General features: G+C 37.9%; 1 protein-coding gene across 1 annotated transcript in view; it reads left to right on the top strand.

Moving 5' to 3' along the window:
* Positions 1–5303: 5303 nt before the first annotated feature.
* rgs9a (regulator of G protein signaling 9a) overlaps positions 5304–23991 on the top strand; it is a 19543-nt gene continuing 855 nt past the window's right edge. The window contains exons 1-17 of the mRNA XM_067615444.1: positions 5304–5636; positions 8075–8171; positions 12031–12081; positions 12214–12320; positions 12978–13029; positions 13790–13848; positions 15065–15141; positions 16359–16440; positions 16539–16601; positions 19858–19887; positions 20108–20169; positions 20464–20577; positions 20979–21094; positions 21851–21938; positions 22659–22797; positions 23588–23670; positions 23920–23985. Coding sequence (XP_067471545.1) covers positions 5568–5636; positions 8075–8171; positions 12031–12081; positions 12214–12320; positions 12978–13029; positions 13790–13848; positions 15065–15141; positions 16359–16440; positions 16539–16601; positions 19858–19887; positions 20108–20169; positions 20464–20577; positions 20979–21094; positions 21851–21938; positions 22659–22797; positions 23588–23670; positions 23920–23985 — 1355 coding nt within the window. The 5' untranslated portion in view covers positions 5304–5567. The remainder of the gene's footprint in view (positions 5637–8074; positions 8172–12030; positions 12082–12213; positions 12321–12977; positions 13030–13789; positions 13849–15064; positions 15142–16358; positions 16441–16538; positions 16602–19857; positions 19888–20107; positions 20170–20463; positions 20578–20978; positions 21095–21850; positions 21939–22658; positions 22798–23587; positions 23671–23919; positions 23986–23991) is intronic.

Here is a 23991-nt window from a genome sequence, read left to right on the forward strand (position 1 = left end):
TGCTCAGCCTGCTACCGAGCCGCATTCACGTGTCGTAGGAATCCCCCAATGACACTTTCACAATCAAAATCAGAATAAGCTTTATTGGCCGAGTATGTTTACGCATACAAGGAATTTGACTCCGGTTTAGTGGCTCTCAATGTGCTTACTTACACGAAGTCAACATTCGTTGAATCGTGGTTGTAAAGTTGAAGTTCTATTTCAGACATATTTTAGACAGCTTCATCTAAGTAACTTAGAAAAACTGTAGTAGGCTTCACTCACCTAACAATATATATTTTTTATTGGTTTAATCATTCTAATATTTTCATGTTCTTATTTCGTGTACAAAGTGATATCCAGAAGCCCAATCACTCAAGAATTGAGTGTCTTTGCAGGTACAGGTGGATGCACATCTCCAAACTGGACTGAGTCATTGGCTTGCGGGAAGACAAGTTCTCTCAAAGTTGGGTGATGTTCTTATGCTTACACAGAATAACAAAACAACAGTCTTCAGAAATAAACGCAAGGAATGACTAGAGCTCAACCAAGAACAGACTGTGTACTCTACTCAATACCCCTCTCTTCTGATTGGCTTTCAGAATCTAGAGAAATACTTTTTATCTCAGGATTCCACTTGACTTCTACTAAAAACGCAGATAATAGTAAAGTGTATCAATTTAACAAGCAGAGCCTCTTTCTGATTGTCACATGTATTATTACAAGGCCTTGCTTATGAACTCCAAAATTAGATGACAGTTTGTACTGTACCTGAACGCAGCGCAAGCGTGAGGTACAGTGGCGGGCGAGGCACGTTCACGATAAATAATGTGAGCGCGCCCGTGCTTCAATGTTTGGGCGGGTCGCACAGATTCCAGTAGCATCATCTGTCTCACTACTTACTGTATGAGTTTGTCTGACAGATTTTAAACATGCAGTCTGGACTACAATCTACTGTGTGAAGTGATGTGAAGGTACTAGTGGTAAAAATAACTTTTTATTTTGTATCTCATCGTGTCTTAATGGCCAGATTAACCAAGCAAATTAGAATTATAAATAGGTATCTCAAAATCATGCCATAAACCATAATTAAACTGTTATGAATTACTATGTAGCCTAATTAATTATGAGTTAGAAAGGCAGAAGTTTTTGATCGTAATTATTATTTAGTAAACCGGATTTTACCACTATAGCCTATCTTATAATCATATTTTTTATAACATTTTTGCCTCAAATATTTCAAAATTTAAGGAAAAGTTAAACATTTTGGTAAATACGCTTATTTGCTTTCTTGCTGACAGTTAGATGAGAAGATTAATTCCACTTTCAGTATGGTAGCTGGGAGCCAGCCAACAGCTGGATAGGTTTACTTACAGCATAGAATACTGGAAACTAGAAACTCTGAATCTCACCAATCAAAATGTTCAATTCAATTCGATTTTATTTATATAGCACCAAATCATAACAAAAGTTATCTCAGGGTACTTATTACATAGAGCAGGTCAAGACCGTACTCTTAATTTACAGAGACCCAACAATTCGCCCATGAGCAGCACTTGGCAACAGCGGCAATGAAAAACTCCCCTTTAACGAGAAGAAACCTGAAGCAGAAAAGAGCTCTAGGTGGGCGGCCATCTGCCTTGACCAGTTGGGTTGAGACAGAAAGAAGTAGGGAGGGGGAGAGGGGAGGGAGAGACACAGAGAAGCATAATAATGATAATAACAATAACAATGATAATAATAATAGAGATATAAGTAGTAATAATAATAGCAATAATAGCAGGAGGAGGTGTCAAGGCAGGACACCCACAGGACCACGCCACCATCCCTTCCCCATCCCCACAGCCATGTCCCTCGACATCCACAATCCAGACTCCAGATTTTCCTGTGAGATGAGAAAGCACAAAAACTCCAGGGAAGAGGCCAAGTTAGTAACATTAATGGTACATGAATGCCTACAGATGGAGAGGAGGAGAAGAAGAGAGGAGCTCAGTGCATCATGGGAAGTCCCCCAGCAGTCTAGGCCTATAGCAGCATAACTAAGGGCTGGTCCAAGGCAAGCCTGGCCAGCCCTAACTATAAGCTTTATCAAAAAGGAAAGTTTTAAACCTACTCTTAAACATAGAGAGGATGTCTGCCCCCCAGACCGAATCTGGAACCCCCCAGATCGAATCTGGAGGATGGTTCCACAGGAGAGGAGCCTAATAGCTGAAGGCTCTGCCTCCCATTCTACTTTTGGAGACTCTAGGAACCACAAGTAAGCCTGCATTCTGGGAGTGTAGTGTTCTGGTGGGGTATTACAGTATTATGGGCTCTTTAAGATATGATGTAGCCTGACCATTAATGGCTTTGTAGGTGAGCTGGATTTTAAATTCTATTCTGGATTTTACAGGAAGCCAATGCAGTGAAGTTAAAATGGGAGAAATGTTATCTCTTTTTCTAGTTTTTGTCAGTATGTGTGCAGCAGCATTCTGGACCAGCTGGAGAGTCTTTAGAGACTTGTTAGGGCAACCTGATAATAAGGAATTGCAGTAATCCAGCATAGAAGTAACAAATGCGTGGACTAGTTTTTCTGCTTTTTTTTTGGGACAGGATGTGCCTGATTTTTGCGATATTATGTAAGTGAAAAAAAGGCAGTCCTTGAAATTTGTTTTATGTGGGAGTTAAAGGACATGTCCTGATCAAAGATAACTCCCAGATTCCTTATGGTGGAGCTCGAGGCCAGGGTAATGCCATCCAGAGTAGCTATATCATTAGATAATGTGTTTCTAAGGTGTTTAGGGCCAAGCACAATAACTTCAGTTTTGTCTGAGTTTAGTAGCAGAAAGTTGCAGGTCATCCAGTTCTTTATGTCCATAAGGCATGCTTGGAGTTTAGTCGACTGATTGATTTCATCTGGCTTCATTGATAAATATAATTGAGTATCATCTGCATAACAATGAAAATTTATGAAGTGTTCTCGAATAATACTACCCAAAGGAAGCATATATAAGGTGAATAGTATTGGTCCGAGCACAGAACCTTGTGGAATTCCATGTCTAACTTCTGTGTGCATGGAGGATTCATCGTTAACGTGTACAAACTGAAATCGATCTGATAAATAGGATTTAAACCAGCTTAATGCAGTTCCTTTAATGCCAATTAAATGTTCCAGTGTCTGTAATAGGATGTGATGGTCAATGGTGTCAAATGCTTCACTAAGATCTAACAAGACAAGTACAGAGAGAAGTCCTTTGTCTGATGCAATCAGGAGGTCATTTGTAACTTTCACCAGTGCTGTCTCTGTGCTATGATGCACTCTAAATCCTGACTGAGGATCCTTAAATAAACTATTTTTATGTAGAAAGTCACATAACTGACTGGCAACTGCTTTCTCAAGAATCTTAGAGAGAAAGGGAAGGTTAGATATAGGTCTATAGTTGGCTAAAATGCCTGAATCAAGAGTAGGCTTTTTAAGAAGAGGTTTAATTACAGCTACTTTAGAGGACTGTGGTACATAGCCTGTTACTAAAGACAGATTGATCATATCTAATAAAGAAGTGCTAACTAAGGGTAATACTTCCTTAAGCAGCCTAGTTGGGATGGGATCTAAGAGACAGGTTGATGGTTTAGATGAAGAAATCATTGAAGTTAGTTCAGGAAGGTCAATTGGAGAAAAACAATCTAAATATATATCAGGTTTTTACAGCTGTTTCTAAGGTTCCTGTGTTTGGGAATAAATCAGTGCCTATTAAGTGCAGGAGGTGATGAATTTTGTCTCTAATAGTTAGAATTGTTTCATTAAAGAAGTGAAGTCATTACTACTTAGAGCTGTAGTAATACATGGCTCAATAGAGCTACAACTCTTTGTCAGCCTGCCCAAAGTGCTGAAAAGGAACCTAGGGCTGTTATTATTCTCCTCTATTAATGATGACTAATAGGCAGCTCTGGCATTACAGAGGGCCTTCCTATATGTTTTAAGACTATCTTGCCAGGCTAAGCGAGATTCTTCCAGTTTGGTGGAACGTCATATCCTTTCAAGGTTTTGCAATGTTTGCTTTAATTTGTGGGTTTGGGAGTTATACATGTTATATTTTGTTTATTTAATCTGCCAAAAAATAAGCTGAAGGGTAAAAATGACAGGTTGTGGTTTTATGGCCTTGTAGACTCCTTGTAGATTACAGGAAGTCCAAAAAACCTTTTGTTATACTGAGTGACACTTTTTGTACATTAAACATGTTAGTTAGCGAGCTTAAGAGGTTCTGGTAATTCAATTCAATTCAATTCAATTTTTATTTATATAGCGCCAAATCACAACAAAAGTCATCTCAGGGCACTTTTCACATAGAGAAGATCTAGACCATACTCTTGAATGATGATAATTTACAGAGACCCAACAATTCCCCCATGAGCAAGCACTTGGCAACAGCAGTAAGGAAAAAGTCAACCTCAAGCAGAACCCGGCTCTAGGTGGGCGCCCAACTGCTTTGACCGGTTGGGTTGAGAAAGAAAAGGGGGGGGGGGGGCGCACACAGAGAAGCAGAACAACAACAACAACAACAACAATAGCAATAGATACATGACTAGCAACAACAAACAGCAGCAACAGCAGGAGAAGGACAAGTGGAGTCTTTATGCTAAACTAAGCTAACTAAGGTACTGGCTGTATAGCTTAATATACATGGTGATATTCTCACCTAACTCTTAGCAAGAAAGCCAGTAAACGCTTTTTACTAAAATGTTAAACTATTCCTTTAAATGGCACAATTAATGGTAAATCAACATCTCTAACCTAACCATCTTTGTACATTGTACCATTTAAATGAAAAAAATAATATATTTATACATAGTAACAGATTGTTAAAGATTGTGTACACATGGTGAAATACTCTCTGAGTTTTAGCTTAGTAAGTCTCCAATTACCAACACTGAAGTACGCATTCTATGTATTGTATTTTCACTTTATTATCTTATATTTATTAGTTATTATTTATCAAGTGGGTTTTATTTTCCATCTTATGTTACATCATTTTTACATGCATTTATGTTCTTTTTATGTCTTTTCATGTGAAGCACTTGATGCACGTTATTTCTTTTATTGTAAAGCACTTTGAGCTGCATTTCTTGTATGAAAGGTGCTATACAAATAAAGTTATTATTATTGTTATTGTTGTTGTTTTTTCATCACCACAAGAAATAAAGTTATTATTATAATTATTATAATGATTATTATTATTGTTACATCTTCAGTGATTGTGGCACACTTAAGCCTCCATACACAGCTACCAAACAGTCCAGGTCTGACACTGGGTTGATCATGACTCTCTCTTCACAGAAGTTGATTTTGAAACCGCCCAGACAGGCTTCTCCCTGTAATTGCTGGGGGATGAGAGGAGAGGCTTCTCACAGCAGATTGGTGGATAAATCCATCCTTCCCATCCTGTCTTACAGTCCCCTCACAGGCGGAGTGTGTTCACATCTACTGCTTGCATACACTCCTCTGTCAGCAACTGTACAAATTATTATTGAAATATTTCACACCAGGATTTCTATTTTTTATTTTTATTTTTATTTTTTACATCTGATTTGCTTTTTATTTGTCTGCAAATATGACAATTAGAACAGCTCGTCCAAACCGGGGACAGCACTTCCGGCCCCGTATACATTGCGTGAAAAAGGTGAGTGATCATCATCATTATTATTATTTGCCAGGAATAGCCATTATTTAGTGCTTTAACTCTGTACCCTAATCACAACCTATAAACTGCAGGAATTATTTGTAATGTACTATTTGCAACAATTCTGAATTCAATCAGAAATGTGGACACATTTCAAACATTACATATATGTTAATTTCTCAAGTGACTTATCATTTCTGCGTTAGACTGGCTTTTGTTTTTTTTCTGCATTCAAAAGTATGGAGCATGGGAGCAATAAAATAAATAAATAAATAAAGATTTCCATTTCAAGTTTCCCCTACTGAGTATTACTAGAAATCTATTTTTTTTTAAATAATTTTTCCAGTTATATGAAAGATCTCATAAAGTACATGTGTATTTGTTTAGCAGCAGAAAAGCAAAGGCTTGTTAAAGATCATCTCTAATTCCACCTTAAAGCCAATTAGCTTTGCTGCTCTGCTGTCAGGTGTCATTGCAGTCTTAATTTACTGTACAGTTTAGCAGCATAACGTGACCTAACCTGGTATCTTTCTCAGATGAAGATGTTAACTTTAAACCTACTGACACTTTGAGGAAAAGGACAGGACAGAATCAATAACAATTACAGCTAATTTGTTCTGAAACAAAGACTGAGACTAAAGTTTCATGTCCCACACCAAAAGTCAACAGTATTATAAAATAATAATTATAATAATGTTAAATTGTTATTCATTCTAACATAACCCTTAGATGGTTTGAAAGCGTACTACAGAAAAATACAGTTACACAACAGTAGTTAGATTTATGTGTCAGTGTTAGTATTTAAATACAAGAGAAAGAGCAAAGAATTTGAGGATGAGGAATAACTGGCAAACATATCTCTGTCCAACACAAGTTTGGCTGGTGGAATGTAAACCTCTACAAACCAAATAAATAGCAGAACAAAGTGGCTAACGTAACTCTAAACTCTCACACAGTGACACAAACTCCCACACAGTGGATACTCCAGTCCTGAACAGTTATTTTCCTAATGTAACTTGTAACCCCACATAATAATATATTTAGCCAAGCCCCTTTACTGTGGAAGTAAGGCTAGGTTATTCTAGATAGTTAGCCAGTCATGCTAACATTTGCAGCTTACGTTCGATCAGTTAAACACACTGTTTAATCCATTCCTTCCACTTTTGCATTTCTCTTTCTGATGGAAAGGTGATGAAAATGATATAACATCCTATTAATAGAACCCCATACACACTGTTTCAACATGTGGAGAAATCCAAAGCTTGACAGGCCTGTCATGCCTAGCTGTGCTCACTAAGCTTTGGAGCGTTGGGACCAACTTGAGGTTCACTGTCTTGCTAAATATATTTCATTATCAAAAGTAAATACACTTTTTATACAATTGTTACCCCTGCATTGCTGTAAACCAATGAAACTGATGATTTTGAAGTTTTGTGTGTAAAATTTTAATCTGCAAAGTAACTACAGCTGGCAGATAAATGTAGAGGAGTAAAAAGTGCAATATTTCTTTTTGAAATGTAGGAGAGTAGATGTATAAAGTAGCATAAAATGGAAATATTCCAGTACCTTTGAGTACATATAACCCTAATCAGATGCTAGAACTACATTTACTCTAACAGACAGACAAATCATGTTTTACAGTGTGAATTACTATATGAAAGCTGTCTTCACCCCATCTAGTTTCAGAGAAAACACTCTCCTGATGGGTGTAACCACTTCATTCATATGAAACTATTCTGCATTAGCAATTTATATTGACTGGCAATGTTTAGGGCCAATACAGGAAGCAGCATGGTGTTACTACAGTATAAAGTCAAGGTGTGGAGGTGGTGGATGGTAGATGGTAAATATTTGCTTTCAACACCGGGGTTCACTTCCTGTCTCAGACCAGCAGTCTCTGTTGAAGTTTTGTTTTCCATTTAACCATTTTTGCCTAATTGATACAGTATGTTGAAGAAAAATCGAGGCTAATAGCTAATTGTTGCCAGGGCTTGATGCTCCCAATAGATTCATAATTTGATAATTACTTAGACATGCCAAAAGGATAAGACTTTGGATTTTCAATGGACATCATGACATTTTAATCACACATTAAACATAGGCTACATACTGAAATATTTTACAATCTTTCTCATAGATGCAACAAGATTAACTGAGACTCCACTAGCTCATCCTACCTGCACATATTCCCTTGGTATAACATATTACCTCAGTATAAAAATCTTCAAAATGTCTAAAAATATATTTTGAAACATACACTCTCTGATTGAATTCCCCAAAACCTCCCTGTTTATTGCTGATCATCAGTGTATATTCTGTGGCTGGTGCCTCTCTTCTCCTGAATAGAATATGTATACCTGAAGTGGTTATTACAGTGTGTCTGAATATCCTCAGTATTCTTTTGTTCATGTGAATCTTGATTGCTCCCTTTATTCCAGCTGGAGGCCATTGTAGTGGAGATGCAAGACCCAAAAAGTGGGATTAAAGGCTCAGAGCAGAAACTCAATGTCACTACTATCCCACATGTCATCGCTGGTGAGACACACACACACACACACACACACACACACACACACACACACACACACACACACACTCACAAAGCCTGGGAAAGTTCTAAAAGCAAGTTTGACGTATTGGAAAATACATTTATTCACCTTCTGGTGGAGAGTTAGATAAGAAGATTGACTCTCATATCTGTTTTTTAGATATAAAGCTACAGCTAGCAGCCAGTTAGCTTAGCTTAGCATGAAGACTGGAAACAGGGGGAAACAGCTAACCTGGCTCTGTCTAATGGTAACAAAATCCACCTACCAGTATGTCTAAAGTTCAGTTCATATCAAACATAAGAGTGCACCAATCTTCTCATCTAACTCTTGGCAAGAAAGCAAATAAGCACATTTCTCAGAACTATGCCTTCAAGGCCTAAAATTAATTAATTGTTTAAAGTACATGTATAACATATTTGTCCCAGGTAATTACAGGTTTCTCAGAAGAATCCAGAAAAGGGTGATGCAATCTGCATGCTATCAGCTCTAGTAACACATTTTGCTAACTTTATTTATGATTTTAGTTTTTAAACTGGTCTTAAAGGTGCAGTGTGTAGAATTTAGTGGCATCAAGCAGAACAGACTTGGCAGAAATGGAATATAATATTCATAAGTATATTTTAATTAGGGTGTAATCACCTGAAAATAAAAATTGTTGTGTTTTCATGACCTTAGAATGAGCCTTTTATATCTACATAGGGAGCGGGTCCTCCCCCATGAAGGCCGCCATTTTGTACTGCCATGTTTCTACAGTAGCCCAGAATGGACAAACAAAACAGTGGCTCTAAAGTAGGCTTTTTCCTTTTTTGCGAGCTTCACCATGGGTTCTCCTACATGCTTGAAAGGGAAGGGTTTGAGGAAGAGTATTCACTTGGTTGCAATCTGCAACCTCACGGCTAGATGCCACTAAATCCTATGCACTGGTTCTTTGAAGTCTATTAATTTGTTCCTAATTTAAAAGGTAAGCTCCAAATCCCCAAATTTCCACCAAGCCCAACTGTGTATAATTCTAAAATACTGAGAAGGAGAGAATATTTTGAGCATTGGGTGTTTTAGCAAAATCTGTAAAGCTGCACTGATCAACACTTCTATGTTAACAAAGGCTATGTGTAATGTGAAAGGTGATGTTTGAGAATGATCATCAACTATGCAGTTCTCCTCAGCTCTACAGAACCTTGTTTTGCCTTTTTTCGCTCATTGCTTTGGTTTTCTGGCCCAGAAACTCCACTCTTACCAGCATTGTTTCCTGCAGTAGCAAGCAGCTATTTTCAGAGAAAAACTCTAATAAACCCACTGTACACTATCTTCTCAACAATAAACAGCAGAAAGACACAGTTAGCGGCTAGCTGGTAAACATAGTAGAGCATTTAGCAGCCAAAAAGAATATTTTTCTCAGGGGTTGGTTGGTTGAGACCAAACCAGAGCTAAAAGGAAAGTGAATATTGGAATTACATTTACCAGGAGGAAACAGACACAACTCCAAATGCAACTTTATAAGGTGATAATATGTGTCATGTTTTCAGCTTGCCCCTGAAATGTATGCTGCTTTCAGTTTGGAAAGTTGCAAACAAAGGATACATCAATCGTGTTTTTATCAACTTTACATCTAAGATAATGTTCTCTCTTCTTATATTTCAGATTTTGATAAGTATTTTACCTATACTTTTATTTCCACATATATTGATTATGGCACTTATTTGTTTTCATGCCCAGGCTGATTCAAAATGCTACCTCACTGCAGTACTTTTAAATAGAACAAGGAGAATAAATATCCCTTTTTATGGCCCTGTTTACTGATGCTTAATATTAGGTCTGGTTAAATGTTACTGTCAGTTCCTAGACCAATGCACCAAAGGTGCATTTACTGTTCAAGCACAAAAACTCAGGAATAAATTCACTCGAGCAGTGCCACATTTTGTCATTGCATTATTAAAAGCACAGAGTGTAGACAGTGACAGGCTGTCTTGGCTGTCTAAGCTGCTAACACAGCTAAATAAGGCAGCCCCCAATTGGATGAGATCTGGCCGGTGCTTTAGGAGCCAAAGTGGCTTTTTAATCCGGTCTAAGACCAGTGAGGGAAAGGTCAGCATGGCCACATGAGCCCAACCCACCATGTCAACTAAGGTGGCCTGATTATAAGCACCTGCTGCTGTGAGTAACCATTTACAAAATGATAAGGTACAACAGAAGTCAAGCTGTCTGAATTACAGAGTATGACTGTTACCTTTAGTTATTCATTTATATTGTCACGTCTGCTGGCTGCTGCTTTGCTGTTATTGATCCCTCTATAATCCCTGGGGATTTGATGTTACAGAGTTCACTTTTAAATGAAAGCTGAGATAGAACAAGTGAGGACCTATGTCAGAGGTAATCCATGGCTGGGCTAAAGCAATTTTGTTAATAACAAAATACACAAAAGTTTTTGACACTGGCAAGTTTTACTAAAAGATGAAAAAAAAACAGTATGAGATAAAACAAATAATAATATTCAACAGGAAATAATGTAAGGGACAAATTGAAAATTATACAGTAAATGCAAAGCTTGTGTCCAATGTAATAATACAACCAAACAAACTAAATAAAAGTGACAAAAATTGAAGTGAGGTGAGTTCATTTAACACAAAGACATGATTTATTTTTTTAACATTTCCATGTGGAAAAGGATAAGAAACAACAATAGAACACCGATTAAGAATATCAGAACATAATATCATTTAAAACAAGAGAGAGAGATTTATTCAGGTGCAGCACACTTTATACTGGATTCTGGAACTCCAAAGGGACACTCAAACCGATTTTACACATGAAGTCTGAAAACACTTACATAATATCTTCTGTGGCTCTGGAGGAGGTGTTTCAGATCTGAGAAAATAACTCTGATGATGTCATTTGGTTATCTCAGCTTGGAGACTACCAGTTTATAACCGCCAGTCTGTGTTACTGTGGGTGTTAAAGGACATTTACCAGGCAGGGAGGATCCAGTGGATGATGCTACAGAGCTGCATTATAGAAAGTGTAGGAGTCAACATTTTTGGAGCTTGACCCATAGAAATCACTAAAAGTCAGGATATCTGGGCCTCGCTGCATCGATTTTGATCATCCTTATTTAATCTGTCTCTTGTAAGTCTTCTAACTTTATGCAGCAGTAGTGCAATACTAAATCAAAAGAATACACCTTTAAAGGACAGGTTCACAATTTTTGAAGTCTTAAAAACAACAGTCAGGAGCCCAAATGAATAATGAAACATGTTTGTCTTGCTGTAATCATTCCTCCTGTTCATACTGACCATTAGAAGATCCCTTCATAATGCACTTACATTGTAAGTGCACAAAATCCACAGTCCTCCTTCTGTGCAAAAATGTATTTAAAAGTTCATCCAAAGCTAATATGAAGCTTCAGCGTCCAAATGAGTCAAATCAAGTAGATATCTTTCAACATTACAGTCTTTTTAGTGCCAAAGTCTCTCTTTTTGTTACTATACTTCCACCACAGCTCAACAGGGAAACACACTCAGAAACAACACTCAGGTCAACTTTTAAATGCATTTTTGCACAAAATAACTGTGTGGACACCCTGTGGATTTTGGCCTCCATCACTTACAGTGAAAGCACATTTAAAGGGGATATTTTAATAGCCAGTATGTGCAGGAGCTTAGGAAAACCACTTTCACTGTTCATATGGACCCTGTGTACCTATCCTTTAAGTCTGGGGGGGTTGAATAAGGAACTAGATTGGGAACCATTTTTGTTTCAGTGGATTCATTAAAACTCATATCAGTAAAAAATCATCATCATAATTTTTTTTAAGCCTAGTATCTATTTCATTAACTTGTGTTTCCACACAGGTAAGGACATCATCGCATGGATTGTCAACAAGATGAATATCACTGCAGAAGGTAGTGAACTATAAAAATCTAAAGACTGCTGACAATTCCATACATGTCAGTTATTGAAGAAAAAAAGACATATCCATATGTTCTTTACGGCCTCATCCATTCATTTCCTCCTGCTCTGCTTCTGTGTTACAGAGGGTCAGGCCTTTGGCACCATGTTAGTGGCCTATGGCTACATCTACCCCCTGCAGAACCACAAGAAGCTGGTCATGTGCAATGACGCCAGCCTCTATCGCTTCCAGGTAAAACAAAATCCTCATTTCTTCTTTGCCGCCTTGGTGGAATCAATGTCACACTTTAACATCACAGGGAAACAGAATTTAGAGAGGATTCCCCCTCTACAGAGATAGACAGATTGTGTTAAAGCGCCCTGATTGCAGGAAATTTTGCTTGAATTTTGCCTCATTGGTCTAGAAGCTCATTTATAAAACATCAAAATACAACTTTTCATCAAATTATGTAATTCATTGTATTATATATAAATAATATAATTCTGAATAATCAGCTTATGACAAAATAATAATAAGCCCCTGTCATGCAAAACTCAACTGATGTTTATATGTGATTTATTGAACCTCATACAGATGTATGAAAAGGTGTGAAAACAAACATTTGCTAGTGGAAAGGTTTGATCTGATATGCATCATATCTGATCCATAAGAAGATCCTGCACAACAAATTAAACTAATCTCAACAATTAGCTCCACTGAGCTAATTGTTGTGTATGGCACATTCAATCAAGTGTTCATCTGTTTTCATTGAGTGTGAGCAAAGTGGACAAATCCTTGTTGTAGACTCATCAAAACAATACCTCTTGACTGTGTTACTGCCACTGTTGTTCATGTGTAGACATTGAAAGAACATCACTAATACTGTCTCCCCAATCTCAACCTCTTTAGACCCCATACTTCTGGCCTACACAGAAATGGTTTGCAGAGGACGCTGACTATGGTGGGTACAGTACTGTATGTCATATATCATATAGTTTTGTGAGAAGAATATATAGTAATAGTGACAAATTTTTCAAAGAAAGTAGTTCAACAAAAATACTCTATGTTGACATGCACAGACATGCAAAAACCTTCTGTCTCACCATAAACTAATCAAACATGCAGGAATTGTTGTGTGTGGTGATCAATGGGATGGCTGGGCTTCAGTCACTGACCCCCCCAACTGCCATTGTTGCCATCTTGATTAATCTGGACAGGAAGTATCAGCAGCTACTGCTCAACTGTCACTGAGCAAAAGCAGAATGTTGCTATCATATTTGCATCCAGTACAGAAATACACACATCCAGGATGTGTTCAGCCTAGCATAGCACAATGGCTGGAAGCAGCCAAGTGCCATCAAATGTTTTAAAAATCATTTAAAACTCATTTACATGCTGTTACATGCAAATACATAATGTAGAACTATTTCAGTGATTGCATGCAGCATCTCAAAAGTCATGTAGGTTTTCACTTGATCATAACTTTAAACAAATAATTCCTGATTCTTGGATGAACTTGTGATTAGCCTTTTAGATAACAAGATAAAACATGTAAATCAGACAGTTTGAGTTTGACTTGAAGGAAGGTGTATTTTTTGATTTTGACAGAGCTAAGCTAGTAGTTTCCACATCAAGGCTTTCAAATATTTTTGTAGTGTGTGTGAAAAAAATGATTGTGTGATTATGTGATTACTAATGATTTTGTTTTTCTCTGGTTGTAGCCATTTATCTGGCAAAGAGGAACATCCGCAAGAAAGGCATGCTGGAACCCTATGAACAGGTACATATAGAAGTATAGAAAAAAAGTTTTGTTTTTGCTGAAACATGTTGAGTGTGGATGCAGACACATTATACACAATGTAGCAGCGAGCATTTGGCCAAAAACAGGTTCTAAATATGCTTGTGGGATCAAAGAAGACAGCAGGATCCCCAAGAACAATCATCTGAAAAAATTAACTAATTGAATTTGTTATAGCAGCCAATAATGCTCCCTATATCCCCAATATTCTGCCTGCTGTTTACCTTTTAATTGTTCCAAAACATCAGTAGTGAAGTTGGAAGAAATGTGGGGAACATTACTGGCTGCTATAATAAAACCATGGAAAGAAGCTTTTATACTGGTGCAGAGCAGTTTGTTATTTATGTTTTATCCCAAGTCTGATGGAAAGAGTGGCAATAAATGTCAAATTTATATAGATAGTGGAATAATATGGAGGCAGATTTATATAAAGAGAATAAAAAGTGGAGATATGGATATGTGGAGGTAATTTAGCACAGTAAGAAAACCACTGAAACTTAAAACCTACTTGGAACACAGTAACTTTTTTGAGCTCTATGAAATCAGTACAAATTGACAATCAATAATGTACATGAAAATATTTATATTTTAAGTTTCCTTACTTATCAAAATATATGACTTTAATAATTGTTATGATTATAATTCATTAATTTATTTTTGTTAAAGTTTCATAAAATGTGGAACTGCACACATTTTTATTTTTATTTATTTATTTAAATTTTGTACAAGCACCAAAAACACTGCTCCTACACTTCCCATAATGCAACTCAATAGAGTCTCTGATGAGCCTGCCTGCTAAAACCCTGTGTCATTCAAACTTCACATCTCCAGTTTGTAACCCGGACTTTCTGTAAAATGTGTAATCTCCAAGCTGAGATAACCACGATTACATCACAATGACATCATTACAGTCATTTTTTCACACTGGACAAAAGCTTCTGCAGAAATCTCGATGTGTAAAAGTGGTGGAGTGCCCCTTTAATGTGTGTTGCAATAAGTGGAGCCACTTTAGCTACAAATATTTCATACAATGGCCTTTACCACTACATGTCATGATGACTGAACATGAAACTTAAAGGTTCTGTGTTTCCTTTGGAATCCAGTTGTTCCTATCCCATTTCCCTCTTAATGTCTGTTGTGTGCTCCATGAATAGATGAGGAGTGCTCCATGATGTCACTGTATTTGTCTTTTAAACAGGCACATTACAACCACCTCCATGAATGGCTGAACCACAAGTGGGACTTTATCGTGATGCAGGCCACCGAGCAGTACAAGTAGGTGAAACCCTTCCAGCGTGGTGTTGAACTTGACCTTTTTCTAGTCAGTGAAGATAGACAGCTGATATAGGAAAAGAGAGAGGAGGGGTGACATTCAACAAACTGGAATAGAGCAGGGGATGTTGCAATGACATGATATGCATCTTAAACTGGATTTTTTACTTGAGCCAGAGGGTTTAACAGCAGGCTCACCATGGATACCTGGGAAGGTTTAGGTTTTGATTTACAGTTCAGTGTTAGACTTCACCATAACAACACTAGACAGATGACTTCATTCACTTTCTGGTATAGAGTGACAGAAAGCTACACACAAAAGTGGAGTTACATCCAGGAAACGTTTATTTTGCTTTGTCTCATTGCTGAATAGGAGACTAGAGGTGGAAATTACAAAACACTGATTCCAATTGATTTGTTCAGTTTAGGTTCTCTTCTTATTAAGCTAAGTGAACATGTCACCTTTCATACCGCTTCAATGTTTGATGCTGATTCTGACTGTCTCCAGTTCACCAGTAGTATGTTCACATCTAGATGTGTACAAGCACCATTTGTATGATTAATAGCTACAGTATTTGCAACAGAGTTATTATATTAATGCTACTGCTAAAAATGTTACTGATTCAGTTATTGATAATGGTTATTGATTATAGTGTTTTGTTCAGTTTGAAGATTCTGTGTTAAAGACTTGTTCTAAACTAGAGTGCAAATACTACTATGTTTGCCTCGATGATGCTTTTACTGGATGTGTGTTACTGAACAGAAGAAAACTGAACCTGTCCTTCATGTTGTCTTCACTATCAACAATCAATCCCGACATCTGAAACACAAGCAGGCAGAGCAGACCAACAGTTTTTGCGGTCTCTTCTTTGTATCTACTCGGTAAAACCCTTAACAAACAACTATTCCTCCAGCTTTAGACCACTATACCCAAACCCCAGACCAAATCAAACCTGAGCAGGACTGTGTTTTCTTTCAAATTTTCCATCCTAGTGATTGTACAATTGGTACCAATACCAAAACAATACTTTCATTTAACAAAAGCACAAGTACTGTACAGAGCTTTGGCAAAATAAGGTCTAAAACTGGCAACATTAATATTTAAATCATTAAATAATTTATATAGGCATTTTGAAAGGTTAGGTTTTGTAAAATGAGTTCCACTATAACACCCGGCTTCCCTATTATTTTTGTGTGTGTGTTTTCTTTGTGTGTGTCAGGGCTGGTAAGGAGAGGAAGAAGCCAGATCGTGTGGTGTTTGACTGCCAGGAGAGGGCTTACTGGATAGTGAACAGGCCACCGGTCAGTATGTGTGTGACTCTGTGTGTCATGATTATACTTATACTTATATTATATTATACTTACTATATATTCATCATAAACCTCTCCTGTGTGTCCAGCGTCGTACTCACAGCGCTATGGACTGCGGTCCAGAGCGTCTTATTGATCCCAACACAGATGAGGTAACAGGTCTGTACACACACACACACACACACACACACACACACACACACACACACACACACGTGGCAGAGAGATTGAGGTCAGCTGGTCTTTTAAGAAACTTACAGGAGCTTAACAGGGAGAGTAGTTCTGCAGGGCTGATCTCTATAAACATATCCACTTAGAGGCTAACACCTCTGCCTCTCTCCTCTCCTCGCCTTCCCTGCCCTCCCTCCCCTCCCCACAGAAACTAGAAAAATATTCACATTTGAGAAGCTGGAATCAGAGTAAAGACTCAAAGTTATTAACTGATTATCAAAATAGTTGGTTATTCATTTAGGTAATAGTTAGCAACTAATCAATTAATCTACTAAACATTGCAGCTCTAGTTAAATGTGAAACAGTGGAGCTTGTTGTTGGAAGAGGTTTGGTAAACGTGCTGCTTGCTCTTTCTCAGGAGCAGTAATTAAGATTTAAGGTACTTATCATATCCAGGAAAGCTTAAGTTGAATCTTGTGTTACTTGCGTATGAACTTGAAGAGAACAATTTTACAAATCTAGTTACTTTTAATTGATACAGTATATGCCGGAGCACATTCTCGTGTTGTCTGGATGTCTACATGACACATATTATTCTCCCAGTGAATGGTGGGGATTCCCATGAGGCCACCATTATTTAATGCATCCTCATTTTATCTGTTCTCTGTCCTGGGTATTATTTAGTTTTGTTATTATAAAAGGCTTTACCATGTGACCTCAAACATCAATTCCTTCTGTCCTACATCTTACCTCCTAAATTTCATATTTCAATTATTCTTTTATGTTTTTTCCATTGTGTGTTAGTTCACATGTAGAGCAAGTTCAGTCAAAAAAAACCTTCTTAAGCAATATAGATTCAAGGGTTTTTCTTTATTTTTACCATTTTCTACATTGTAGAACAATATGGAAGACATCAAAACTATAAAATAACACATATTGAATAATGTAGTAAACAAAAAAGTGATGCGTTTCATATTTGAGATTCCTCAAAGTAGCCACCTTTTGCTTTGATGGCAGCTTTGCAGACTCTTGACAACATCTTTTCCTTTTTGCTTTGGAGACATTTGTATGTGAGTGTGTAAAAGAACAGATCATGGAAGCAAAAGATTCAGATTATATTTCTGTGAGAAATATCCAGGATGCAAAGATATATTTATGAGTCAATTATATTGTTTTTAACATAAAAAGATGCAGAGAATTATGTTGAGTTTCAAAACTGTAATTTGGGAGTATTAGTGGGGCTCTAACACAGTCACGGTGTCTTGAATTGTATGAGCTAAGTGCTCCACTGCTGCTCTGCTACTCTTGCATCATTTTGCGGCGATATTGAAAGACAAATGTTTTGGTTTTTCTTTACAATGTACAGGATGAAGATAATCAGACACTACAAACATTAGAACACCATCTAAGGAGGGCGTATTTAATTAATTGTATTTTTGTCTTGTCTATTTCTTTTCTTTTCAAACAGATCTTCTTGCTCTGATGAAGATGGGAGTGTAAAGGGATAATATATAGTATTCTGTAGTGTTGTTACACTTCTGTGTGTAAACTACACTCCTCTGAAATTGTGTTCAGTCCCTCCAGAAAGTCCTAAAATCAGCTGCATTATTTTCAAGCAGTTAGAACAAGTATCCTCTAGCCTGGAGGGACTGTTTAGTGAGTTCTATGTTGTTTGCAGTGGTGGAAGGTAAAGGTATACTATGCAGGATTTTCCTAAAAAAACAACTCATAGCGAATAACGTGTAGCGAATAACAGCATGCAGGGTGTGAGGTCAGCGACTAGGTTACATCATTGTCTCCGTCTCTCTCCTCTGCTCCGCTCTGCTCTCTGTCTCTGTGTCATGGATTGTGAGGTGCCAAACCAGACAAAATACGAATGAAATTGCGAGAGGAAACGGTGATACAAGAGCGAGAAAGAGTAAATTAGTGTGTGAGAGGTTTAATTGGCGTTCAGTGTGTAAGAGACCGAGTTACTGATGCTTCTGCTGTTACTAATGAATGATGAAATAACTAATTGTTTTTCATTTTTGATTACCAATTGAATATGAAAAAAACAAATAATACATGTATAAACAAAAGAGCGGTTTAGATCTTTTCCTGCTCCAACACAGCTGTTATCAAGAAGCTTTACTGCCTTACTTGATTCTGCAGAAGGTAGTCAAGAATTTTCGACAGCATTTCAATGTTTCATTTCAATGTTGCTGCAAGAAACGACGGCTGTGCTCATGATCATTATATTAGCGTGTTTGTACACTCTCTTCAGCAAACAGCACACAGGTCTAGTTCGCTGCTGCTCTCTCTCTCTCTCTCGCTTGCTCATTGAGTCAGGGAGGAGAGGCCAACTTTGAATGCTGCATGTTTACAAACACCAACTGTCAAACCCTGCATAGTGTACCTTTAAGTAAAAGTACATAAGTATTATGAGCTTGATGTAGTTAAAGTATTGCAGTAAAAGTAGTGGTTTGGTCCCTCTGACTGATATATTATCATATATGACATCATTAGATTATTAATAGTGAAGCATCAGTGTTAGAGCAGCATGTTACTGTTGTAGCAGCTGGAGGTGGAGCTACTTTCAACTACTTTATATACAGTTAGCTAGTTTAGTCCAGTGGTTCCCAACCTAGGGGTCGGGCCCCTCCAAAGGGTCAGCAGATAAATCTGAGGGGTGGTGAGATGATTAATGGGAGAGGAAAGAAGAAAAAACAAAGTTCTGATACACAAATCTGTTTTCAGTTTTGGACTTTTCTTCTAATCTTTGATTTCTGGTGAAATATTGGATCATTTGATCATTTATTGAAATGACAACATGTAAGAAGTTTAGAGGGAAAAAGCACTATGTTGTCAAAAGCCAAAAAAGTTGTTAACAACCGGTTTCATCTTTAACAATGTGTTGTATTTTAAAAGCTTGTTATATTATCCATTGAGTCAGATCTTCATCTGAAAAGTAACTAAAGCTGTCAAATAAATGTAGTGGAGTAGAAAGTACAATATTTCCCTCACTCAAATAAAGTACAAGTACCTCAGAGTTGTACTTAAGTACAGTACTTGAGTAAATGTACTTGGTTACTTTCCACCACTGGTTGTTTGTTATTGTCCACCTTCTGTTTGTCTTTCAACAGTAGTTGCTTTCTTTAGATGTGTAGTGTAGTTTCTCTTGTAGTTCTAGATGTGCTTACAGTGAGTGCACCTAACATTGTTCCCATGAAAACAGACATTTTTCTTCTTGCCTTTTAGAAAATCTCCTTCGACCAGTACAGACGCATGGTAAGTCATAGTTGTGACGTTTGAATAACACACATGCTGGTCTATCTGATTTTAATAAAGCATCCACTGAATCCCTAAATGTCCTCCCAGCTCACTGCTGATGTTCTAAAGCTGTAAACTGTCTTCTTTCAAAATAGTTTGAAGGACTTTTTCTCATGCGGTCAGTTTAATATTCTACAATTTCTGAAACTTTTGTAATTGTGTCCCTCTTTTATTCTAGAACATTTTCTATCAACAAGCCATCATGAGGTCAAAGGTCAAGTCTAGTGTGTCCCTTGGAGCGTAAGTTCTTCTGGTATCTTATCTATATGAGAATCTTACCAGAGCTTAAAATTCATTTTGAAGTTTTTCTTACCTTTCTTACCGTCTTGTGATTACATGCAAACTACCTCACAACAATGAGATGTTATATGTACTGTATATCCTAACTGTAAGAAAATCATCTCATTAACAGGATTGTTTGATTAGTGTCAAACAAAATACTGTCTGGACCAGTTTGGATCACTGACATAGACTCTTCTGTGGAAACATGTGGTCCAAATAGTTCTTGGGCTCATGATAGTTCTATCTCTGCAGACTGGTCAAGTATACCACAACCTACAAAAACCACGACCCATTCCTGGCTCCCTGTCTACCCAGCAACCCCTGGCAAACAGACAATGACGAATACTGGAATCTCAATATGAGAAGGTGAGGGCTGGCAAATTACCACTGTGTGTCATAAGCATCTTCATCATAAAGGCACTTAAAGGTATCAACCTCAAATCAACACTGAGATATTGGTGTCATTACTGTAATCAAACAAAACCAGCACTGAGAAACTGTCAAGCCTCAGGTGGAGAGATGGGAAAATTCATTCCAACAAGTTTATCCCCTGCAGGGAAAGGGAAAGAGGATGGAGGGGGTTTATGGGAATTGTAGTCTTAATTTGAGACACAAATGACACAAACATAACTCCATACAGATGGGTCTGTATAGTAAATGTTTCATATAGCTGTATTCCAAGCTGTCTGTATAAGGTCAGTGTAAATACTATTTAAAAGCCACAGTCATGTATCAGCAGTGAGTGACACAGTCTGTGCTTGTGTCAGAGTTGACGTCCCTACTAAAATGCGAGTGGAGCGCTGGTCCTTCAGCCTGTTCGAGCTGCTGAGCGACCTGCGAGGCCGGGACGACTTCAAGATTTTCCTCAAGAAGGAGTTCAGCGGTACGTTGCCAGATTTCCTTAAACGTAGTTTTAGTTTGGATCATGTATCTCTTGTTTTGAACCTGACTGAGCATTCCTGATGTGGCTGAAGGGTGGTGTGTGTCAGCACAAGCATCTTTCTCTGGGACCCTCACCTCTTGTTTTGGATAGATTTTTAAAATTTTAGTTATTTTCTATGTTTTTTCCTCTTCTCATTTATTTATTTCTTTTGTGCGTTGCTGCAGGATATTTTGTTGAATGTTTCTGATGTTTGTACTGAGGCATTAATCAGTACATGAACTGTTGCACTTACATATTTAAGCTCTTTACCTGTTTGAATCTTTGCATGAGCCTCATGAGTCACTGAAGCAGAACGTGTTGCTCCTGGCAGTAATAAAAGATCTTTGATCATATATTTTACAGTCTATTTCCACTCATCCTTGTGGTTTACCTTTTAGCATTACTTGGGGCAATGTGTTGGACATGCCTTCTGCCAATTAGATATGAGCAGCTCTTCAGGGGGTCCAAGGTAGTAGCTGGGGTGTTCTAAATGCTTCCTTGGATGGATGAGATGGTTTCATGCTCTCACTACAACAACATTGGCAGGACACATTGTTCTGCAAACTGATATAACAACTAATTCTGGGGACACAGCCAGGGTATGAAAAGACTACAATTAATGTATGTGTGTATATGTGTGTATGTCTCGCTATCTCTCCTGTGTGTGTGTGTGTGTGTGTGTGTGTGTGTGTGTGTGTGTGTGTGTGTGTATTCCAGGGGAAAACTTGGCTTTTTGGGAAGCAGCTGAGGAACTCAAGTTGGGCTCTGCATCTTCCATGTCAACAAAAGCTGAGACCATCTTCAAGTAAGACAAATTGGACTGTTGGACTCTGTGTGTGTATAATAGACCTCCAATTGAACTATATGCATACAGTAATATACTGTATATCTGTCTAAATAATCTACATACACTTTGTTGATTGTGCTCATTCAGTCTAAAACAACAGTCAGGAGCCCAAATGAACATTGAAACATGTTTTTCTTGCTGTAATCATTCCTCCTGTTCATACTGACCATTAGAAGATCCCTTCATAATGCACTTACAATGGAAGTGATGGGGGACAAAATCCACAGTCCTCTTTCTGTGCAAAAATGTATTTAAAAGTTTTTCTGAACCTAATATGAAGCTTCATTTTGCACTAAATGACTGTGTGGACACACTGTGGATTTTGGCCTCCATCACTTACATTGAAGCACATTTGAAGGGGATCTTTTAATAGCCAGTATGAACAGGAGGAATGATTACAGCGAGGAAAACCTCTTTCACTGTTCATATGGACACCTGACTTGAAAAACTATTAAACTATCCTTTAAGGAACACTGGTGATCAACCTGTTTTCATGGGAAATTTAACCTTTCTATGAAAGCAAATGTCATGTGTTTGTCTGATTCCCACAAAAAAAAATCAAACAAAGAAAAAAAGTCTGAAGACAGGATCTATGTTGTTTCAAGATAGTTATATTTCAAAGCAGAGTACATCTCAACTGTCCTTTGACTTTGACTTTGGCATGCTCTTTGTGTTCAGGACCTTCCTGGCTCCTGGCGCGCCACGCTGGATCAACATTGATGGCAGGACGATGGGTCTGACAGTGAAAGGCCTGGAGCATCCTCACCGCTACGTGCTGGAAGCTGCACAGACACACGTCTTCTTGCTGATGAAAAAGGTGTGTCTGTGTGTTGTATAGTCCCTGATATACAGTGCTTATATACTTGTAGTTACATACAGAGGGGTAAGCACATGAGTAGATGATGAAATTTACATCACTTGAATGTTGGTAGACACTCAGCAATGCAAATATACAAAGACTACAATTCATCTGTTAGGGTTGGTGATCAGCATCAATATGTCAGTAATGAATTAGGATCTGCTGAAACCTCTTGCTCAAATCCTTGTATGATAACGTCAATCCCAAGCAAAGCAGTGTTATTATTCCAGTATTTATTATGATGATTAATCACAGCACCTTTTCATGCTGTGTTTCTGTGGGTTCTCTGCTCTCATTAGCTTGTTTACTGCCAGCAAAATGCTCCCCACAGCAAAACAGAGCCACCAGATCCCCTCACTGTAGGGGTCAAGCATTCAGGCCTGTACCAGTTTCTCCTTTAATTTGTCACCGTCTGAATATATATACTATAATATGACCGTTTTCTAAAATATCTTGTAGTTTAAATGTAGTATTTCCTATAGTATCCATTGAAGTTACTGCATATATCTGTTGCAGGAAGGTCTGGGAAGGGTTTAGACAGACATGTAAACCTCTGCACCAACAAAATACTGTAGTTTTCAACCAACAGCAGCACTGTAGAGGTGTGGCTCATCTGTAAGATATACAATAACTGACACAGGCACAAAACACAATCTTAAAAGTGTCTGAGGGGGGCATGAGACTAATTCTTAAAGGCGCTTAGTGAAGCTGAGGTCACCAGCAGTCTTGTGTGCTCTCATTTGTGCAGGACACTTTCTTCCGTTACCTCAAGTCTCCAGTGTACAAGGACATCCAGAAGAAAGCACTGAACCCCGCGGCTCATAACTTCAGGTTTGTGATCTGATCCTGCACCAACAGGCTGGTGTCTATCTTGATGGTGTCTATCTCTATGTATATGCATGCATAATATGTATGTGCTTGATGTTTCTCCCCATCATCATGACATTTCTGCGTCACAGTTGGATACTTGTACAGATACTCCATGCTTTGTGTCATAAAACCAACTGAAATGTGTACTGTATACCGTCTGTCGCTGGGGAAAGAGGCTTTTATCAATCAATATTTCTTTTTGCACCCTAGTGATGCCCAGGTGGAGCAAAATGCTCGGAGCCGAAACCCAGGCATCCATCCCATCATTCTTTGGCAGCAGGA

This window comes from Thunnus thynnus, chromosome 17, assembly GCF_963924715.1.
Source record: "Thunnus thynnus chromosome 17, fThuThy2.1, whole genome shotgun sequence".
NCBI lineage: Eukaryota > Metazoa > Chordata > Actinopteri > Scombriformes > Scombridae > Thunnus > Thunnus thynnus.